Source organism: Oncorhynchus mykiss, chromosome 5 (genome assembly GCF_057628025.1).
Source record: "Oncorhynchus mykiss isolate SJ-2025 chromosome 5, ASM5762802v1, whole genome shotgun sequence".
Lineage (NCBI taxonomy): Eukaryota > Metazoa > Chordata > Actinopteri > Salmoniformes > Salmonidae > Oncorhynchus > Oncorhynchus mykiss.
This window is the reverse complement of record NC_143026.1, coordinates 10,834,055-10,852,500: the sequence shown is the minus strand read 5'-3', so window position 1 is coordinate 10,852,500 and position 18,446 is coordinate 10,834,055. Positions and strand designations below refer to the sequence as shown.

The window sequence follows — 18,446 nt, the reverse complement described above, 5'->3', positions numbered from 1 at the left end:
ACAAATGAAGTAAATATCTAGCAAAACACTGAGAGGAAACCTGTTATGCGGGGGCAGTAAGCTAACAATCTAAACTGGGTTTGTGGATTTAAATCTCAGCGCTTTTCACAGACCTAAAGACGATTGAGAGTGTGATGGATTGTTCCACCTTTTCATCCTGAGATCATGTCAACGACAGCCACGCCCCCGTCATTAAACCTACGTGCACTTTATCTAAAAGGAGTCACAGGGGGATGCCCATCATATCTACGTTGCTGTAAAAGTAGATAGATGTTGAAAGTGATCCTCACACGATTCTTGGGAGAGCTACTGTGTCAGGAGATATTAGATAGAAGATGGCTCTGCCCTCAATACTATAGTAATGTTTATGATTTGATGTGCCATCAATGTCCATGTCACTACAGCTTCCTTCAATGCAATAAAAACAACATTTCAACTAAGTGCAGGTCAAAACCATTGTATACAGCTATTATAACTGCATACAAAGTTTGAAATGCTACATTAACAATAGATGATTATCAGGGCCGTAGTCAGGGTGAATTTGAGTGAGGTCCAGACAGGGGGGGTAGCAGAGAAAGTATTTGATGAATAAAATGGTTTACAGAACCATTTATTTTTCAGTTTTACAGCAAATATTCTGCAATTCTACACATTTTGCCATTTTGTGGGAAGACATTTGCGCAGATTTAAATGCATATTTCCCCATGACAAGTAGGGTAGGGTAGCCTAGTGGTGAGAGCGTTGGACTAGTAACCGAAAGGTTGCAAGTTCAAATCCCCGAGCTGACAAGGTACAAATCTGTCGTTCTGCCCCTGAACAGGCAGTTAAACCCACTGTTCCTAGGCCGTCATTGAAAATAAGAATTTGTTCTTAACTGACGCTATTCATACACAAAGTATGTGGACCCTCCTTCAAATGAGTGGATTCACCTCTTTCAGCCACTCCGGTTCTTGACAGGTGTATAAAAATTGCACACAGCCATGCAATCGCCATAAACAAATATTGTCAGTAGTATGGCCTTACTGAAGAGCTGTGACTTTCAACTTGACACCGTCAAAGGATCCCACCTTCCAACAAATCAGCTCGTCAAATTTTCTGCTCTGCTAGAGATACCCCAGGTCAACTGTAAGTGCTGTTACTTTCCCTGGAAGCAACGTCAGCACATTAAATGTTCAAAAAAAGCTTCAGAAAATGGGTTTCCATGGCCGAGCAGCCGCACACAAGCCTAAGAACACCTTGCGTAACGCCAAGCGTCGGCTGGAGTGGGGTAAAGCTTGCCACTATTAGGTTCTGAAGCAATGGGAACGCGTTCTCTGGAGTGATGAGTCACGCTTCACCATCTAGCGGTCCGGCGGATGAAATTGGGTTTGACGGATACCAGGAGAACACTGCCTTCCCCAAAGCATAGTGCCAACTGTAAAGTTTGGTTTTTCATGGTTCGGGCTAGGCCCCTTAGTTCCAGTGAAGGGAAATCTGAACACTACAGCATACAATGACATTCTAGACAATTCTGTGCTTCCAACTTTGTGGCAACAGTTTGGGGAAGGCCCTTTACTGTTTCAGCATGACAATGCCCGCGTGCACAAAGCAAGATCCATACAGAAATGTTTGTTGAGATCTGTGTGGAAGGACATGACTGGCCTACACGGAGCGCTGACTGCAACCCCATCGAACATCTTTGGGATGAACTCTAATGCAGACTGTGAGCCGGGCTTAAAATCAGTGCCTGACCTCACTAATGCTTGTGGTTGAATGGAAGCATGGCCTTTTATTGTCCTCAGCACAAGGTGCACCTGTGTAATGATCATGCTGTTTAAATCAGCTTCTTGATATGTCACACCTGCCAAGTGGATGGATTACCTTGACAAAAGGATAAAATGCTCACTAACAGGGATGTCAACCAATTTGTGAACAAAATTTGAGAAATCAGCTTTTGTGTATATATAATGGAACATTTCTGGGATCTTTTATTTTCAGCTCATGAAACATGGGACCAACACTTTACATGTTGCGTTTATATTTTTGTTCCGTGTATAAACCCTGGTATTGTACCCGTTTAAGGTGCTGATGATCCCAAACCGTCATCGCAGCTTTTGTGGATGTCGATGAGTGTCTGATTACATAAAGGGACATTTGAGCGGCTCCTCTGTTCTGAAGGTCAACATCTGAACATTGGTAAGCATGTAGGCTTAGTGATGCGCTCCTGTGAAAACATTGTCCAGGGTCATAAAATGTTGGCCCAAAAACCTGCCCCTTTAATCCCCCTGATATTTGATCTCATTGTGTGCTCAGGGCCCCAACAAAACCTCTTTCCAAAGGGTTGGCCAGTATCCAGATTTTTATACCGTTCCTGTACCATACCGGGGTATATCGTATTACCGGCAGTGCACACAAGGGGCCCCATTTTCTTTCCAAAAACGTGTCATTTTATTTTTCAAGGCACAAAACAAATTTAGGCAGCAGGGATCTTGATCCAGGTGGGGATTGATTATCTCTGCTGGAACCAAGAAGCTTGATCTTTCCATCAAGCCGCTTAGATCGCTAGTTAGCAAACCAAATGCATAGCTGGAGCCCCGAGCTGGATATCACTTATTTGATACAGCTTCGATAGTTAACTAGTTATAAGAAGTGGCGTAGCACCATCTCAGCACCCAATAACAAGACAATGATGACCAACCCTGTGGTCACATCCACTAGACAGGGTTTATTAAGGCACTGGAGTGAACGACCGAGGCAAAATTCAATAACATCCTGTGCTGTCAGCAGGACCTATCTGGACTCCCTGCTAATGCAGAGGATATAGGGCTTCACATAGAGGAGTCGGACATCATAATACCCTACCTTTCTAGAGCAAACACACATTCACAACAGCAGGCCATGGACTGGTGTGTGCCATCTAGTTATTACAGAGGAAATCTAGGGATCTACAGAATGAATCTAAGGCCTCCATTTGATAAATCACAGATAGAGAAAAATCAGCACTGAGGGTTCACAGATGTGGTTTCCCTCAATATCCAATGTCTGCGAGAGGAGCAGATTACGGGATGTATCGGTTTAAAACATGGTTAACACCTCCAATAGAGTATACACATTCCTTCATCTGTGTTTGATTGAACAGGGGGCCTGTTCTGCTTGTTCTTAAAAAGTAAGAGAAGAAGCCAGGTTAAATATTAGGATGTAGGCTAACTCATAAATGCCTATTCTGGTTGATGTGATATTGAAATGCTAAGAGTAAATCACCAGATAATTAGAAAACTTGCCACTTCAGTTGTTTTCACCCAGCCTTGACAAAATGTACCTCACCTCATCAAGGGTTCTCAGCTCACACATGGTAGTGCTTAGTAACCATCAAATGGAAAAGGCACTGATAAAAATTAAGAAATAAGCCCCGTTATAAGCATTTAAACTGTATAGTGCAATTGAACAACTTGTTTTTTAAATGTATTACTAGATTTTGAACAGCAGTTCACTTGGGGCTCTCTGTTCAATAAAAAGCAGTTAAGCATTCTTTCTAAATTGCATGTCTGAATTTAGATAATCTACTAAACCCTTTATTTATAGTGTGAATAAAAGAATACCAATAAAACAGAGGAGGAGTTGAAAAAAATCTAAACAAAAGCCCTATTCACACAGGACTAGTACATTATAGAATGTTGGCTATGTATTTATTACCCCAGCATGCCTCTTTCCAGTGGACGAGTTGGACCGGATTAGTTTACCAAACAGCCCCCTGTAATTCAATAGATTTTTTCTCATTGAAAATGGACCGTTATGACAGTAGCCTGGAGGCTGTTCTAGGTGTGAAGATATTTCAACTTCGCTAGGGATAGCCTATTACTGGCTTTCAGTTCGGAAAACTCAACCAGAATCAATATCAACCATGAACTGTATGCAGATCATTTAATTAAACTGACGTATTTGGCCATGTATCAATTCCACAGGATAAGTATTATCAGAGGACCTTTCCTGAGAAACAGCAGGTTATTAGTGCTGCGATAATAACCTTCCTGTCAAATCAAAAGTACTGACATGGCAGATTAGGACAGGATTAAAATGACAAAATGCGGTGATTTGTGTACATCCCGCCCAAATAAGGCTATCGACTATGTAACGGATGGAAGCGCTGCAGACAACCCTGGCTTACAAGGTCATTATAACCTTGGGACGAACTGAAGGAATGACATCACTGAGTCTCAGATCAACATTCAACTTTCACAGCATGTTGGTGATGAATCATAACTCTGAACAGGTCCATGAAATGATCCGTTTCATATTCAAGGCAACTAGCCAGGTATGAAGGATTCTCCTTTCTAACCCAGCTACCCACGAAAGTCATTACATGAACAACTAAGCTAATTGCATTGACGAGCCATACCGCACAAGTACCCGGAGGAAAATTAGACTACGTAACAGGAGTACATCTAGGCTATAAGAGGGATACGCGATACAGCTACATAGACGCTGTTTAATATTGCAAGGAGACAGCTCCCATATTTCCATATGTATCCTCTTGTTTGACGATCACATGGAGCCTTTGGCCAAAAAGCGAAGGCAGATTGAAGGTTAACTCACAACCAAACAGCACGTCATGCTTTCTAATACAAGCCATTGGTGTCAGCTTTTTCCTGGACCAGAGAAGACTGCAGTTCCATTGACTTTCAGGCGGTGACAGAGGACAAGTCAACAGTGTGTGGACCAAATTGCATTTGGATATTTAGGAGATTGATTCTCACACACACTGCTACTGGGAATCTAATATTACGCTATATAACGCTTAACTTTGAAAACAGTCCAGAACACCATTCAATCGTTTTTGCATCTGGCCAACCTGCTCTACCTGTCTGAGCGTGCAGTATACATTCTATTTTTACACAACAGTGTACTAATCTAAAGAGAAAGTATGTATGTAACACTCCAGGAGTGAGAACAAATTCAGGGATATTATGGACACTTCCATCCAGTACTAAGCATTTCCAAAGTGGTAGAGCTCCCTTAGGCAAAACAACCATGAACGAAAATACACTCAACCCTGACCCATTTGCTAAGCAGAGTAGAAGAGACACTACAGGATTCGTAGAATTCAACTGACCGACACTCACTCATACAACATCAACATACAATGTTGACAAGAGACTATACAATTTGGTCCCTTCAAAAACAGCCACACAAATGGAAACAGTTGTTTAGGGTGAAAAGGTCTTAAAACTTCAGTGGATTCGTGACATCCATCCAGTTGGTAGAGCACCCAGGTTTCTTTGAGCAATGTACTAAAACAAACATAAAACAGTTACAATCACCAGCCAAGAAAACAGCTGGTTGTACACATTTTAGAGACAAAGTACAGCCAGCATATTTCTGTGATTTCAAGCTTTAGGGCTGAGTGTCAGTTTCCCCTCACCATCTTTTTTCTGATTTCTTGCATGACCATAAGATCAACTACAGATTTAGTAAATAAAAACTCTCGAGTCAGACTAAATGTAGTGGTTTGGTGGCTGTCATTCAATTCAACATCATTCTACTGCCCTAAATTGAGGTTTCAGCTGTCGGCCAAGACTAATCGTCCTTAAACCCCTGACAAGACTACTCAATGGACGCTTACTCAACTCCATCAGCACGATGAATTCATGATTTTGCAAGTGCTCACATCATTCAAATTTTAGTAGGGGGGGGCGACATTTGGGCCATAGACTTGCACTAAACTGGTAAAGAACTTTTGTATGTCTTAAAAGGGGCAGTGTAGTATTTTGAGGCAGGCTTGAATAATCTAATTAGCCAATAGGCAGAGAGCAGCATAATTTGTCTGATTCTCTGTAATAATGCTGTGGGAATAATAAAGCATCTTATTTTGTAAAGTGGTTTCTTGCATCAAACATTTTCAGTCACCTTGTCTGGAGGACATGTAGATAAACAGATTCATGTCAATCCCTGTGTGTTTGTTTTCCAAAAGTCTCATGGAATGTAGGCCTACATTTTACACCACAATGTAGGCTGCTACTGTAGGCTGAATGATAGAACAGCTATTTCCATGTTAAAATATTGCTCAGTGGCAAAACAAATTGAGGGAACATTGCTTCTTAGTATATTTACTCAATCGAGAATCTGACAATTCTGCAAGATGTTAGTTCTGGGTGTCTGAGATTAAGATGAAGCTGTCTACATGTTAGGATTGTACACCGCCAAATGTCTCCAGTTTCTGTACTCATCTGCCTAAAGACTCAAACACTAAGAAGCCAACACTTAACATTCGGCTCTCCCTTCTAAATGTTATCCAGCAGTCCATCCATGCAAGTATTCATACTGTAGGAGTCATGCTGGAGCCTGTGTTGGCCAACCTTAAGGGAACGCTACCTCTGCTTACATAAGCTGTTTTGCTATGCGCCAAGTGCCAACGGGTAAATGCAATAGGAGGCATCTTGATTTACATACAACGGCTATGCTTGTAATCCTCACAACTCTCAGGTTAACTTTCTCATGAATCAAATCGCTAACCATAGCGAAGTCAAATGTGTTTACGGTTTATCTGATGGGTCAGCCTTTAGTGACATATGGCAGAAAACTTCAGGACCTAGACAATAAGGTACAGTGGGCCAGTAACCGGAAGGTTGCTGGATCGAATCCTCGAGCTGACAAGGTACAAATGTCGTTTTGCCCCTGAGCAAGGCAGTTATCCCATTGTTCCCCAGGCGTCGAAGACGGGGATGTCTATTAAGGCAGAACGCACCTCTCTGATTCAGAGGAGTTGTGTTAAATGTGGAAGACACATTTCAGCTGGACAACTGACTAGGTATCCCCCTTTCCCAGTAGGCTTAGTTTATAGGCCAAGAAATGTCCAGGATGAATAGTAATTTATCCTTCCATGTAACCTCAACCCTTTTCCAAAGGTTGTAATTACAGCAAGTGAACTACCTGAAGATTGGAACAAAAACTAAAAATGGCTAGTGTGGAAAATAATATTAAACCAATCACATTTATAATGGCTGAGCTAGATCCTTCCCACATTGTTAAAATGTAGTTAGTCAAAACGACTAACTATACTGTAGGATTCCTATTTTGACAAAACTACAATTGTAAAATAACATAACTGTGATTTAAAACATCTAAACTTCCATTAGTGCACTGCATACCACTTTTGATTATTTTGTGGTGTTTTTTTCTGATCACAAACAGAAAACTCAGGGACCTCCACTTCATATCATCTCACGGGTCTATTCAAACCAAACTAGCCTCTGGATTTGAAGGATAAGTGCAAAATGTCAAGATAATGCTGCTTATATTTCTTTTGTTTCACAGTGTAAATATTGGTTTGTCACACCGATTAATTCAGTACTCATATTTAAAGGGTGTATATGAAACAAGGTATCATGGATAAGGAAACCCATCACCAGGCTCCATTGTACTGTTTGTCAGTAAACATTTGACAAAAAAAAAATAAAAAATTAAACTAAATAGTTACAAAAGTACTTTTGAACTTTTTGGATTGTTTGGTATTCTGAAACAATGGACTGATGTCACTTTGGGAACCAGTCAAGCAACTGCAGAATATTACCATAGCAGAGGCCATAGAAAAGGATGAATATTTTTTATGAAATCGATAATTCTGCCATTAGGCAATGGGCTAAGATGGACTTGCCTATTCATTCGGAAAGTATTCAGACCCCTGGACTTTCTAAAAATGTTACATAACAGCCTTCTGAAATTGATTAAATATCATTTCCCCCTCAATCTACACAATACCCCATAACAACAATGTGAAAACCGGTTTGAAATTTTTGCTAATTTATATATTTTCTTTTACAGAAATACCTTAACATAAGTACTCAGACCCGTTGCTATTCGACTCGAAATTGAGCTCAGGTGCATCCGGGTTCCACTGATCATATTTGAGGTGTTTCTACAACTTGGAGTCCACCTGTGGTAAATTTAATTGATTGGACATGATTTGGAAAGGCACACACCTGTCTATATAAGGTCCCATAGTTGACAGTGCACGACAAAGCAAGAACCAAGCCATGAGTTTGAAGGAATTGTCCGTAGAGCTCAGAGACAGGATTGTGTCGAGCCACAGATCTGGCGAAGGGTACCAAAGAATGTCGGCAGCATTGACGGCCCCCAAGAACAGTGGCCACCTTCATTCTTAAATGGAAGTTTGGAACCACCAAAACTCTTCCCAGAGGTGGCCACCAGGCCAAACTGAACAATTGGGGGGAGAAGGGCCTTGGTCAGGGAGGTGATCAAGAAACAGATGGTCACTCTGACAGAGCTCAGAGTTCCTCTGTGGGGATGGTTGTCCTTCTGGAAGGTTTTCCCATCTCTGCAGCACTCTACCAAATCAGGCCTTTACAGTAGAGTGGCCAGACAGAAGCCACTGCTCAGTAAAAAGGCACATGACAACCCGCTTGCAGTTTGCAAAAAGGCACCTAATGAACTATCAGACCATGAGAAACAAGATTCTCTGGTCTGATGAAACCAAGATTGAACTCTTTGGCCTGAATGCCAAGCGTCACATCTGGAAACCTGGTACCATCCCTACGGTGAAGCATGGTGTCAGGATGGAAGGAAAGATGAGTGGAGAAAAGTACAGACAGATCCTTGATGAAAACCTTCTCCAGAGCGCTCAGGACCTCAGGCTGGGATTGAGGTTCACCGTCCAACAGGACACCGATCCTAAGCACACAGCCAAGACAACGCAGGAGTTCTGAATGTCCTTGAGTTACCCAGCCAGAGCCCAGACTTGAACCCGATTTAACATATCCGGAGAGACCTGAGAATAGCTGTGCAGCAACTCTAACCATCCAACCTGACAGAGCTTGAGAGGATCTGCATAGAGGAGCGGGAGACACTCCCCAAATACAGGCGTGGCAAGCATGTAGCGTCATACCCAAGACGATTCAAGGCTGTAATCGCTGCCAAAGGTGCTTCAACAAAGTAATGAGTAAAGGGTCTGAATACTTATGTAAATGTGATTTGTTTTATTTGTAATACATTTGTTTGTTGAATGAACATCCCCTGATCTATAATCCCTACATCTCATATTTGACATTACAAAAGGACTGTGTTATGATGATATGACAGCTGACATAATCCGAACATTTCAGTGATGAGTGTAAAGGCCATCCATCATCGTAGGACATGTACATCTGTAAATGTTCCAAAATGGCCTTTTGTCATACAGAATTTTTTTGCAAAATACTTTCACAGAATAGCAACAACATAAAATGCTCAACATGTGAATAAATGTTTGCAGTGCCAGTACACTCAGTCGCATTCATTCATATGCCACCAGTTTAGCGAGTGGTTTCCCCAGTGATGTCTCGGCAAATGCAGTAGCGTTCTTTTTTTTTAAATGAGGTGAAATTGTTTTGACTAATGGTTGTGAATAGGCTACAGGGTGGTTTTTGAGTTTTATAACCGTTATTTGGCCTGTTAAAATGTTCCATAAATACATTAAAAAAATGACATTTTAAAATGTTTTACTATGGACACCAATATTGATAAATTAGGGTTGGAGTATTAATAGGGGGTGAAAAAATGTGTGGTTGCAAAATAGATCAAATGTTAATATTTTATCTCGTCCGAGACATTCCAGAGCAATAGGACAAAGTTAAGAAAACAGATTACTGCTCTGCCGGGTTTCCACATATGACGTATGAAAGATATCTGCTAGATCAAGTACTTCTAGTCTTTATTTAATGTCTTGCGTCACAGTGAGGCACTGCTTTTGTTTTATGTTATCTGATAATTGGCACTCCATGCAGGTGCGTTTGTGGGTTGAGTCACTGATGTGATCTTCCTGTCTGGGTTGGCACCCCCCCCCCTTGGGTTGTGCCGTGGCGGAGATCTTTGTGGGCTATACTCGGCCTTGTCTCAGGATGGTAAGTTGGTGGTTGAAGATATCCCTCTAGTGGTGTGGGGGCTGTGCTTTGGCAAAGTGGGTGGGGTTATATCCTTCCTGTTTGGCCCTGTCCAGGGGTATCATCGGATGGGACCACAGTGTCTCCTGACCCCTCCTGTCTCAGCCTCCAGTATTTTTGCTACAGTAGTTTATGTGTCGGGGGGCTAGGGTCAGTTTGTTATATCTGGAGTACTTCTCCTGTCTTATCCGGTGTCCTGTGTGAATTTAAGTATGCTCCCTCTAATTCTCTCTTTCTTTGTCTCTCTCGGAGGACCTGAGCCCTAGGACCATGCCGCAAGACTACCTGGCCTGATGACTCCTTGCTGTCCCCAGTCCACCTGGCCGTGCTGCTGCTCCAGTTTCAACTGTTCTGCCTGCGGCTATGGAATCCTGACCTGTTCACTGGACGTGCTACCTGTCCCAGACCTATTATTTGACCATGCTGGTAATATATGAACATTTGAACATCTTGGCCATGTTCTGTAATAATCTCCACGCAGGCACAGCCAGAAGAGGACTGGCCACCCCTCATAGCCTGGTGCCTCTAGGTTTCGGCCTTTCTAGGGAATTTTTCCTAGCCAACGTGCTTCAACACCTGCATTGCTTGCTGTTTGGGGTTTTAGGCTGGGTTTCTGTACAGCACTTTGAGATATCAGCTGATGTACGAAAGGCTATATAAATACATTTGATACCAATATGTATGGAGGGGGGGGTGTCCCGTGGTTCCCAAGCATGAAGCACCTAAAAGGACAAAGCCATCAATCAATATTCTCAGAGCAATTATGCCAATTTCTCTCCAGGATATAGCAGAGGTTGTCTGAAGATCGTATAACTGCACCTTGAACAACCAATTATTCATAAAGGAGGCATCCACGAATCAGTAAAAAATAATAATAATAAAAAAATCAAGTACAAATCTTTCTTTTCTCCACAACCAAAATGTCCAGTGTCATGGACTATACTTCGCATTTGTATTGTTACTATACATACACTACATGACCAAAAGTATGTAAACACCTGCTCGTTGAACATCTCACTCAAACATGGGCATTTAGTGTTCTCCTGGTATCCGCCAAACCCAGATTCGTCAGTCGGACAGCCAGATGATGAAGTGCGGTTCATCACTCCAGAGAACGCATTTCCGCTGCTCTAGAGTACAATGGCGGCTCCAGCCGACGCTTGGCGTTGTGCATTGTGATCTTAGGCTTGTGTGCAGCTGCTGGACCATGGAAGCCAATTTCATGAAGCTCGTGACAAACAGTTCTTGCACTGACGTTGCTTCCAGAGGCAGTTTGAAACTTGGTAGTGAGTGTTGCAACCAAGGACAGACAATTGTTACACACTATGCACTTCAGTATTCTGCGGCCCCGTTCTGTGAGCTGGTGTGACCTACCACTTCACGGCTGAGCCGTTGATGCTCCTAGATGTTTCCACTTCAAAATAACTGCACTTAGTTGACCGGGGCAGCTCTAGCAGGCCAGAAATTTTACAAACTGACTTGTTTTAAAGGTGGTATCCTATGACAGTGCCACGTTGAAAGTCACTGAGCTCTTTAGTAAGGACATTCTGCCAATATTTGTTTATAGAGATTGCATGGCTGTGTGCCGTCAACAACTGTTGTGGGTGAAATAGGTGAATTAACTAATTTGAAGGGGTGTCCACATACTTGTGTATTTATTCATCTGAAATGCAGAAAATATCTGATCTGAAAAGATGCACAAAATGTACAGTAATTCATGTCCGAATTTTGTAGACGAAACAGTACAGTCCCATTCTCTACAGAGCCAAACTAGAGCCATGAAGCAAATTCCCAAAAGACTAAAGAGGAAAGAGAAGAGAATCTAAGATGACTTATCCAAGCTGGCGCCAGGCGATGCCGAGGAGGCACAGTAAGGGCATTTTGCTTTGCCTGGAGATCGTCATCCTGCCCACCATTTGGCCATGTCCAATGCCAACGGGTGTTATTGCCAAACGCTAGTCGATGCAAGAAATTTGCTGTGAGAGCTAGGTGTGTGTTCTTTTTAATTAGACAGGAGGGGGGGATATTATTTCATTAAATGATGAACAGTGAGAAGGAGTCTTGGCAGAACATGCTAATTTCCTATTTTCTTGGCCAGTGGAGCTTATGGCCAGCAGGGCTGTGCTCTGGTTCGCCCAGCAAGGGAGTAAGCTTTTGCCACACCGAGTGTGCCAACACCGGACATCTCAGAATGACCGTGGGAAGAGATTAAGCAGCAGGAAGTGTTGCTTTCTATTGGTGCAATATTGGCAGGTCACTGAGATGATTGCAATATTTGCTGACGGTGAAAATACTGCAGGTTCATTAAACTACAGTATACCTTGCCTATAATCAATATCTTCTTAGAGAAAATGATACCTAAAAACTTGAAGGCCCTCAAGTAAACAAAAAATACATTAAGAATATAACAATATGTCTAATGTTTTTGCAGTGTACTAACTGAAGAACTAGTAGCAACAAATAGTTTGCATAGTTCGCCATAGACCACAGCAGCTGCCATAATATAAGTGGACTGTAATAGAACCTTCTATGCTTGTGTGGTCTGATGTTTCACTTTGAGGCAAAGTCCCAAGACCTTTATACCCGGTCTCCAATGACAGAACCTAACTAGCACTAATTAATACCAGGGTAGAACGTTTGTCATTCGGTTGTAAGTCATTCAGAATATCAGGTGAACAAATATCAGGTTAACGTGGGCTGAATGGCCGAGGCAAGTGCTGTCTGACGGCTGAAGGGATCAGATTGTCATTCGAACAGAGTGGAGCTAATATCGCGTTTTGTGTTACTTGGTGCAATAGAAGTCTCCTCTTTCACATGACAGGCCATTGGACCAGTCTATCCACAGTCTTGTTTCACTCACGCCATTAAGGTACTCATCATTTTACATTCGAGGGCCTCCAGACATGATCCTCCATCACCCTTATACAATCACTGGCAAACTATTGAATGAGGCAAAGCAACAGGACCTACCTTTAGGAGCTCTCGGGGGAAATCTTGTCCTCCATTTAACCCTTCCAGGTTATTGATGAATTCCTGGCACGTCATCTTCTTCCCGATATTCTGTAAGGTGTAGGAAAGATTTATGACTGGGATGATGTGAAAAGAGCATCAGACCGAGGCCTTGGTTAACCCTATCAAAATTACACAGTTTGAACTTATTGACAGGTTAAGGGGGCCATGATCATGACATTATTTATGCAGGAGGCGGAACATCGCCTGCATTCCAAAATAGTTCCTGACCCTAAATACAAAACTAAGTGGATAGGTCCTACATTCATGGCAACATCAAACTGAGCTACTATAAATGTGGCATCATCCATACATTTATCATTTCAGAATAAGCACCAAGTCCAGAATTCTAATACGAACATCAAGGGTAAACGGAGGTGGGAAAGTGGCATCTTATTGAATTGGAAGATATAATCACTTGGCTCCCATAATAAAAGACCATTAAGCTTTTTGCTCTGAGGCAGTAAGTAAGTCGCTGGCTGGATAAGAGTACACTAGGGGGAATTTCAAGTCCCGACTATATCAGTGGGTTTTAGAGGAGGTACCTACGGTGCACTAAAACTAAAAAGTTTGGACATTATTAATATTAACTACTACAAAAATGACCTACATTATCTGGTACTTCATTGTTGTGCAGTGTGTTCCCACAATGCACCACAATGAAATCCCAGTCTAAAACTAAACTCCATTAAAGCACTCAAACAAAACACGCTGGTACTGTACACTCATGTCAAGTAAGGGGGTCTGTTACCCAATGGAACCCTGTACTACTGTCTCTCAGAAAGTACGGGGTCTGTTTCCCAATGGAACTCTGTACTACTGTCTCAGAAAGTAAGGGGTCTGTTTCCCAATGGAACTCTGTACTACTGTCTCAGAAAGTAAGGGGTCTGTTTCCCAATGGAACTCTGACTACTGTCTCTCAGAAAGTAAGGGGTCTGTTTCCCAATGGAACCCTGTACTACTGTCTCTCAGAAAGCAAGGGGCCTGTTTCCCAATGGAACCCTGTACTACTGTCTCTCAGAAAGCAAGGGGTCTGTTTTCCAATGGAACCCTGTACTACTGTCTCTCAGAAAGCAAGGGGTCTGTTTCCCAATGGAACCCTGTACTACTGTCTCTCAGAAAGCAAGGGGTCTGTTTCCCAATGGAACCCTGTACTACTGTCTCTCAGAAAGCAAGGGGTCTGTTTCCCAATGGAACCCTGTACTACTGGCTCTCAGAAACATAAAAATACATTTGGCAAAATTAAAACACTTGTAACATTACATGTATCATTAGTAAAGATTGAACAAGGTTTTTCCTTCTCAGTACGAAATGGTTGTAGACTAGATCACTTTAATATTGCTGTTAATAGTGTAGGGGACGAAAGCTAGTATTCACTGCAACCGCTTGTTCTAACAGAATGAGCAGACGGTGTTTGTTCCAATGACTTGACGGTTCCTGCCAACACCGGCCAGAGTTTGTAGGTGGACGGCACTGACAAATGTTCAGACTGGCACACGATTTCCAGAAGGCAACACCGAGCACGTTTTGATCTATATAACTGCAAGAGCTGACAATCTCTCTGTGTACGAGTGTTAGAGTGCAAGGAGGGCTTGTAATGAAATTCTACACATTGTGTTTAGGATGCATACTTCACATCAAAATTCTGTTGTTCAGAGATTCTCTTTAATCTATGCTACACTAAGAGGCATCCATTTACTGTGCGATGACGCCGTGGACCCATCTAAGATGTTAAAATATCCTCCCCGTTTCAACTCGCTAGCAAACTATTTCTTATGTTTAGTCCCCGCAACCTTCAGAACAAGACTTGTGACTACTTATTGGCAAGGTCAGAGAGAGCCTCTGGTGGCTGTGTGCACCCCATAACTTGCCCATAGTGCCAATGAGCACAAGTCATTTTATCCCCCCTGAGAAGGTAAATATACTTTAGTGACCATTAAATGAATTCACAGGTTGTTTTCACTCAGGGCTCTCGAAAACACAGTTCCAGAAACAAAAAGAAGATGTATGCTTTCATGTTAGCACAGCATAGCAGCTCGTGGCCACACAGCGATGCCGAGGTCACTAATCGTTTCAGGCTGGACTATTCTAATGGCAGAGTTTAATCATGTTTTAATGGCATAGTGCTGTGGGCCCCGTGCAGCAGAGTAATCATTGAACTATACTAAACAAAAATAAACATGCAACAATTTCCGAGATTCAGCTGAGTTATAGTTCATTTAAGGAATTCAGTCCATTTCAATTTATTCATGAGGCCCTAATCTATGGAATTCACATGACTGGGCAGGGGCGCAGCCATGGGTGGGCCTAGACCCACCCACTGGGAGCCAGGCCCAGCCAATCAGAATTTGTTTTTCCCACAAAAGGGCTTTATTACAGAAAGAATGAATCCGTCGCACGCATCCCTTAATTAAGGTATACATTTTTTTTTTTTGTCATTACGGATATCAGCCAATAGAAACACATTCAATAACATTCACTACATGAAACGACATATTAAAAGAAAGTTTGTTTAAGAGTCTGTCCTATATCAGAGACACGGTCAGGAAACGACATACCGACACACAGCAAAAAAATAAAACGTCCTCTCACTGTTAACTGCGTATATTTTAAGCAAACTTAACATGTTCATACAAATATTTATACAAGATTCAACAACAGACAAACTGAACAAGTTCGACAGACATGTGACTAACAAAAATTGAATAATGTGTCCATGAACAACAAGGGGGAAGGGGGGGGGGGGGGGGAATCAAAAGTAACAGTCAGTATCTGGTGTGGCCACCAGCTACATTAAGTACTGCAGTGCATCTCCTCATGGACTGCACCAGATTTGACACTTGCTGTGAGATATTAACCCACTCTTCCACCAAGGCACCTGCAAGTTCCCAGACATTTCCGGGGGGAATGGCCCTAGCCCTCACCCTCCGATCCAGCAGGTCCCAGATGTGCTCAATAGGATTGAGATCCGGGCTCTTCGCTGACCATGGCAGAATACTGACATTCCTGTCTCGCTGGAAATCACATACAGAACAAGCAGTATGGCTGGTGGGAGGAGGAGGACTTCCCTGTAACGCACAGTGTTGAGAATGCCTGCAATGACAACAAACTCAGTCCGATGATGTTGTGACACACTGCCCCAGATCACGACGGACCCTCCAGCTCCAAATCGATCCCGCTCCAGAGTACAGGCCTCGGTGTAACGCTCATTCCTTCGAGGATAAACGTGAATCCGACCATCACCCCTGGTGAGACAAAACCACGACTCCTCAGTGAAGAGCACTTTTTGCCAGTCCTGTCTGGTCCAGCGAGGGTGGGTTTGTGCCCATAGGCGATGTTGTTGCCGGTGAGGACCTGCCTTACAACAGACCTACAAGCCCTCAGTCCAGCCTCTCTCAGCCTATTGCGGACAGTCGGAGGACTGAAGGAGGGATAGTGCATTCCTGGTGTAACTCGGGCAGTTGATGCCATCCTGTACCTGTCCCGCAGGTGTGATGTTCGGATGTACCGATCCTGTGCAGGTGATGTTACACATGGTCTGCCAATGTGAGGACGATCAGCTGTCCGTCCTGTCTCCCTGTAATGCCGTCTTAGGCGTCTCACAGTACGGACATTGCAATTTATTGCCCTGGCCACATCTGCAGTCCTCCTTGCAGCATGCCTAAGGCACGTTCACGCAGATGAGCAGGGACCCTGGGCATCTTTCTTTGGTATTTTCAGAGTCAGTAGAAAGGCCTCTTCAGTGTCCTACATTTTCATAACTGTGACCTTAATTGAAGGTCCTCAAGAACACAGTGGTTTCCATCATTCTTAAATTGAAGAAGTTTGGAACCCCCAAGACTCTTCCTAGAGCTGGCCGCCTGGCCAAACTGAGCAATCACGGGAGAAGGGCCTTGGTCAGGGAGGTGACCAAGAACCCGACGGACACTGATTGAGCTCCAGAGTTCCTCTGTGGAGATGGAAGAACCTTCCAGAAACACAACCATCTCTGCAGCACTCCACCAATCAGGACAGATGGAAGCCACTCTTCAGTAAAAGGCACATGACAGCCTGCATGGAGTTTGCCAAAAGGCACCTAAAGGACTGACCATGACAAACAAGATACTCTGGTCTGATAAAACCAACATTGAACTCTTTGGCCTGAATTCCAAGGCTCACGTCTGGAGGAAACCTGGCACCATCCCTAAGGTGAAGCATGGTAGTGGCAGCATCATGCTGTTGGGATGTTTTTCAGCGGCAGGGACTGGGAGACTAGTCAGGATCGGGGGAAAGATGAACGTGCAAAGTACAGAGAGATCCTTGATGAAAACCTGCTCCAGAGCACTCAGGACCTCAGAATGGGGTGAAGGTTCACCTTCCAACTGGAGCTCAAATATATTTAGATTTGTTTTACACTTTCTTGACTAATACATGATTCCATGTGTCATTTCATTGTTTTGATGTCTTCTATTATTCTACAATGCAGAAAATAGTAACAAATAAATGAAACCCCTGGAATGAGTAGGTGTCTGAACTTTCGACTGGTACCGCATATCTAGTTTAAACAGACGGATTTTTATGGGGATTTCTGTATTATGTTAATGACATTTCTGCGGGTGCGTGACCATTGTAGGCTAAGTGTTAATCTGCTTCTTGATATGCCACTCCTGTCCAAGTGGCGGGATTAGCTTGACAAAGGATAAAAATGCTCACTAACAGGCATGTAAACTAATTTGTGCACAACATTTGAGAAATAAGCATTTTGGGCATATGGATCATTTTTGTGATCTTTTATTTCAGCTCATGAAATATGCAACCAGCACTTCACGTGTTGACTTTATATTTTTGTTCAGTGTAGTATTTAAAAAAAAATTAAATCAAAGGCTAGTCTGAAAAGGAAGAGACTAATTCAAATAAATGTAATCGCTCACCAGTTGCAATGTGTTTGACAGTTAGCTTGACGAAGTGAGACAAGGCTTCCTTAAGAGCAAACCGAGTCTGTCAGACAGTGTCAGAGTGTTGATCAGACTGACTAATGCCTACCTAACCAAAGCCTGTATGGCCGAGTAGGGAGCCACAAGCAGATGGTACATGGGAGAAAAAACATTGACCAGACGGAGAAAATATCCAAAACCTTGAGCCAATACAAAGTTACATGAACACTACTTTCCATCACTTGCATGCACATTGGAATCAGAGTGCATAGCCTACCCCTCGTCTCTGTAAGAGGAGCACATTATATAACTAAATGGACAGATCTCCCCCGAAAACTATTGATCCCAGTATTTATTGAGTTGTGGTGGTGTGCAAACCATCATCCTCTAACTGCCCCTGTCCCCAAACAGAAGGTGTGTGTTGGACAGGCACCGCTTCGATAGCCATTCATCACTGCTCTGTGTCCTTGTCTAGGAGTATTCAGCCATTTTACAGGAGGGACTGGAGAGGATCCCAGGGTGAAGTGGTAGCCTTCACTTTATAAATTGCTCAAAGCTTTAAAAAACACTAAATCAAATAAAAGCCTGAAATTTAGCTGCCGGGTCTCAGAGA

General features: G+C 42.9%; 1 protein-coding gene across 14 annotated transcripts in view; it reads right to left on the bottom strand.

Annotated features, from left to right (window-relative positions):
- Positions 1-18,446, bottom strand: part of psd3l (pleckstrin and Sec7 domain containing 3, like) — a 153,464-nt gene that overhangs the window by 65,985 nt on the left and 69,033 nt on the right. For all 14 annotated transcript variants that reach the window (XM_021601634.3, XM_021601635.3, XM_021601636.3 and 11 more), the window contains one exon: positions 12,882-12,971. In XM_021601634.3, coding sequence (XP_021457309.3) covers positions 12,882-12,971 — 90 coding nt within the window. The remainder of the gene's footprint in view (positions 1-12,881; positions 12,972-18,446) is intronic.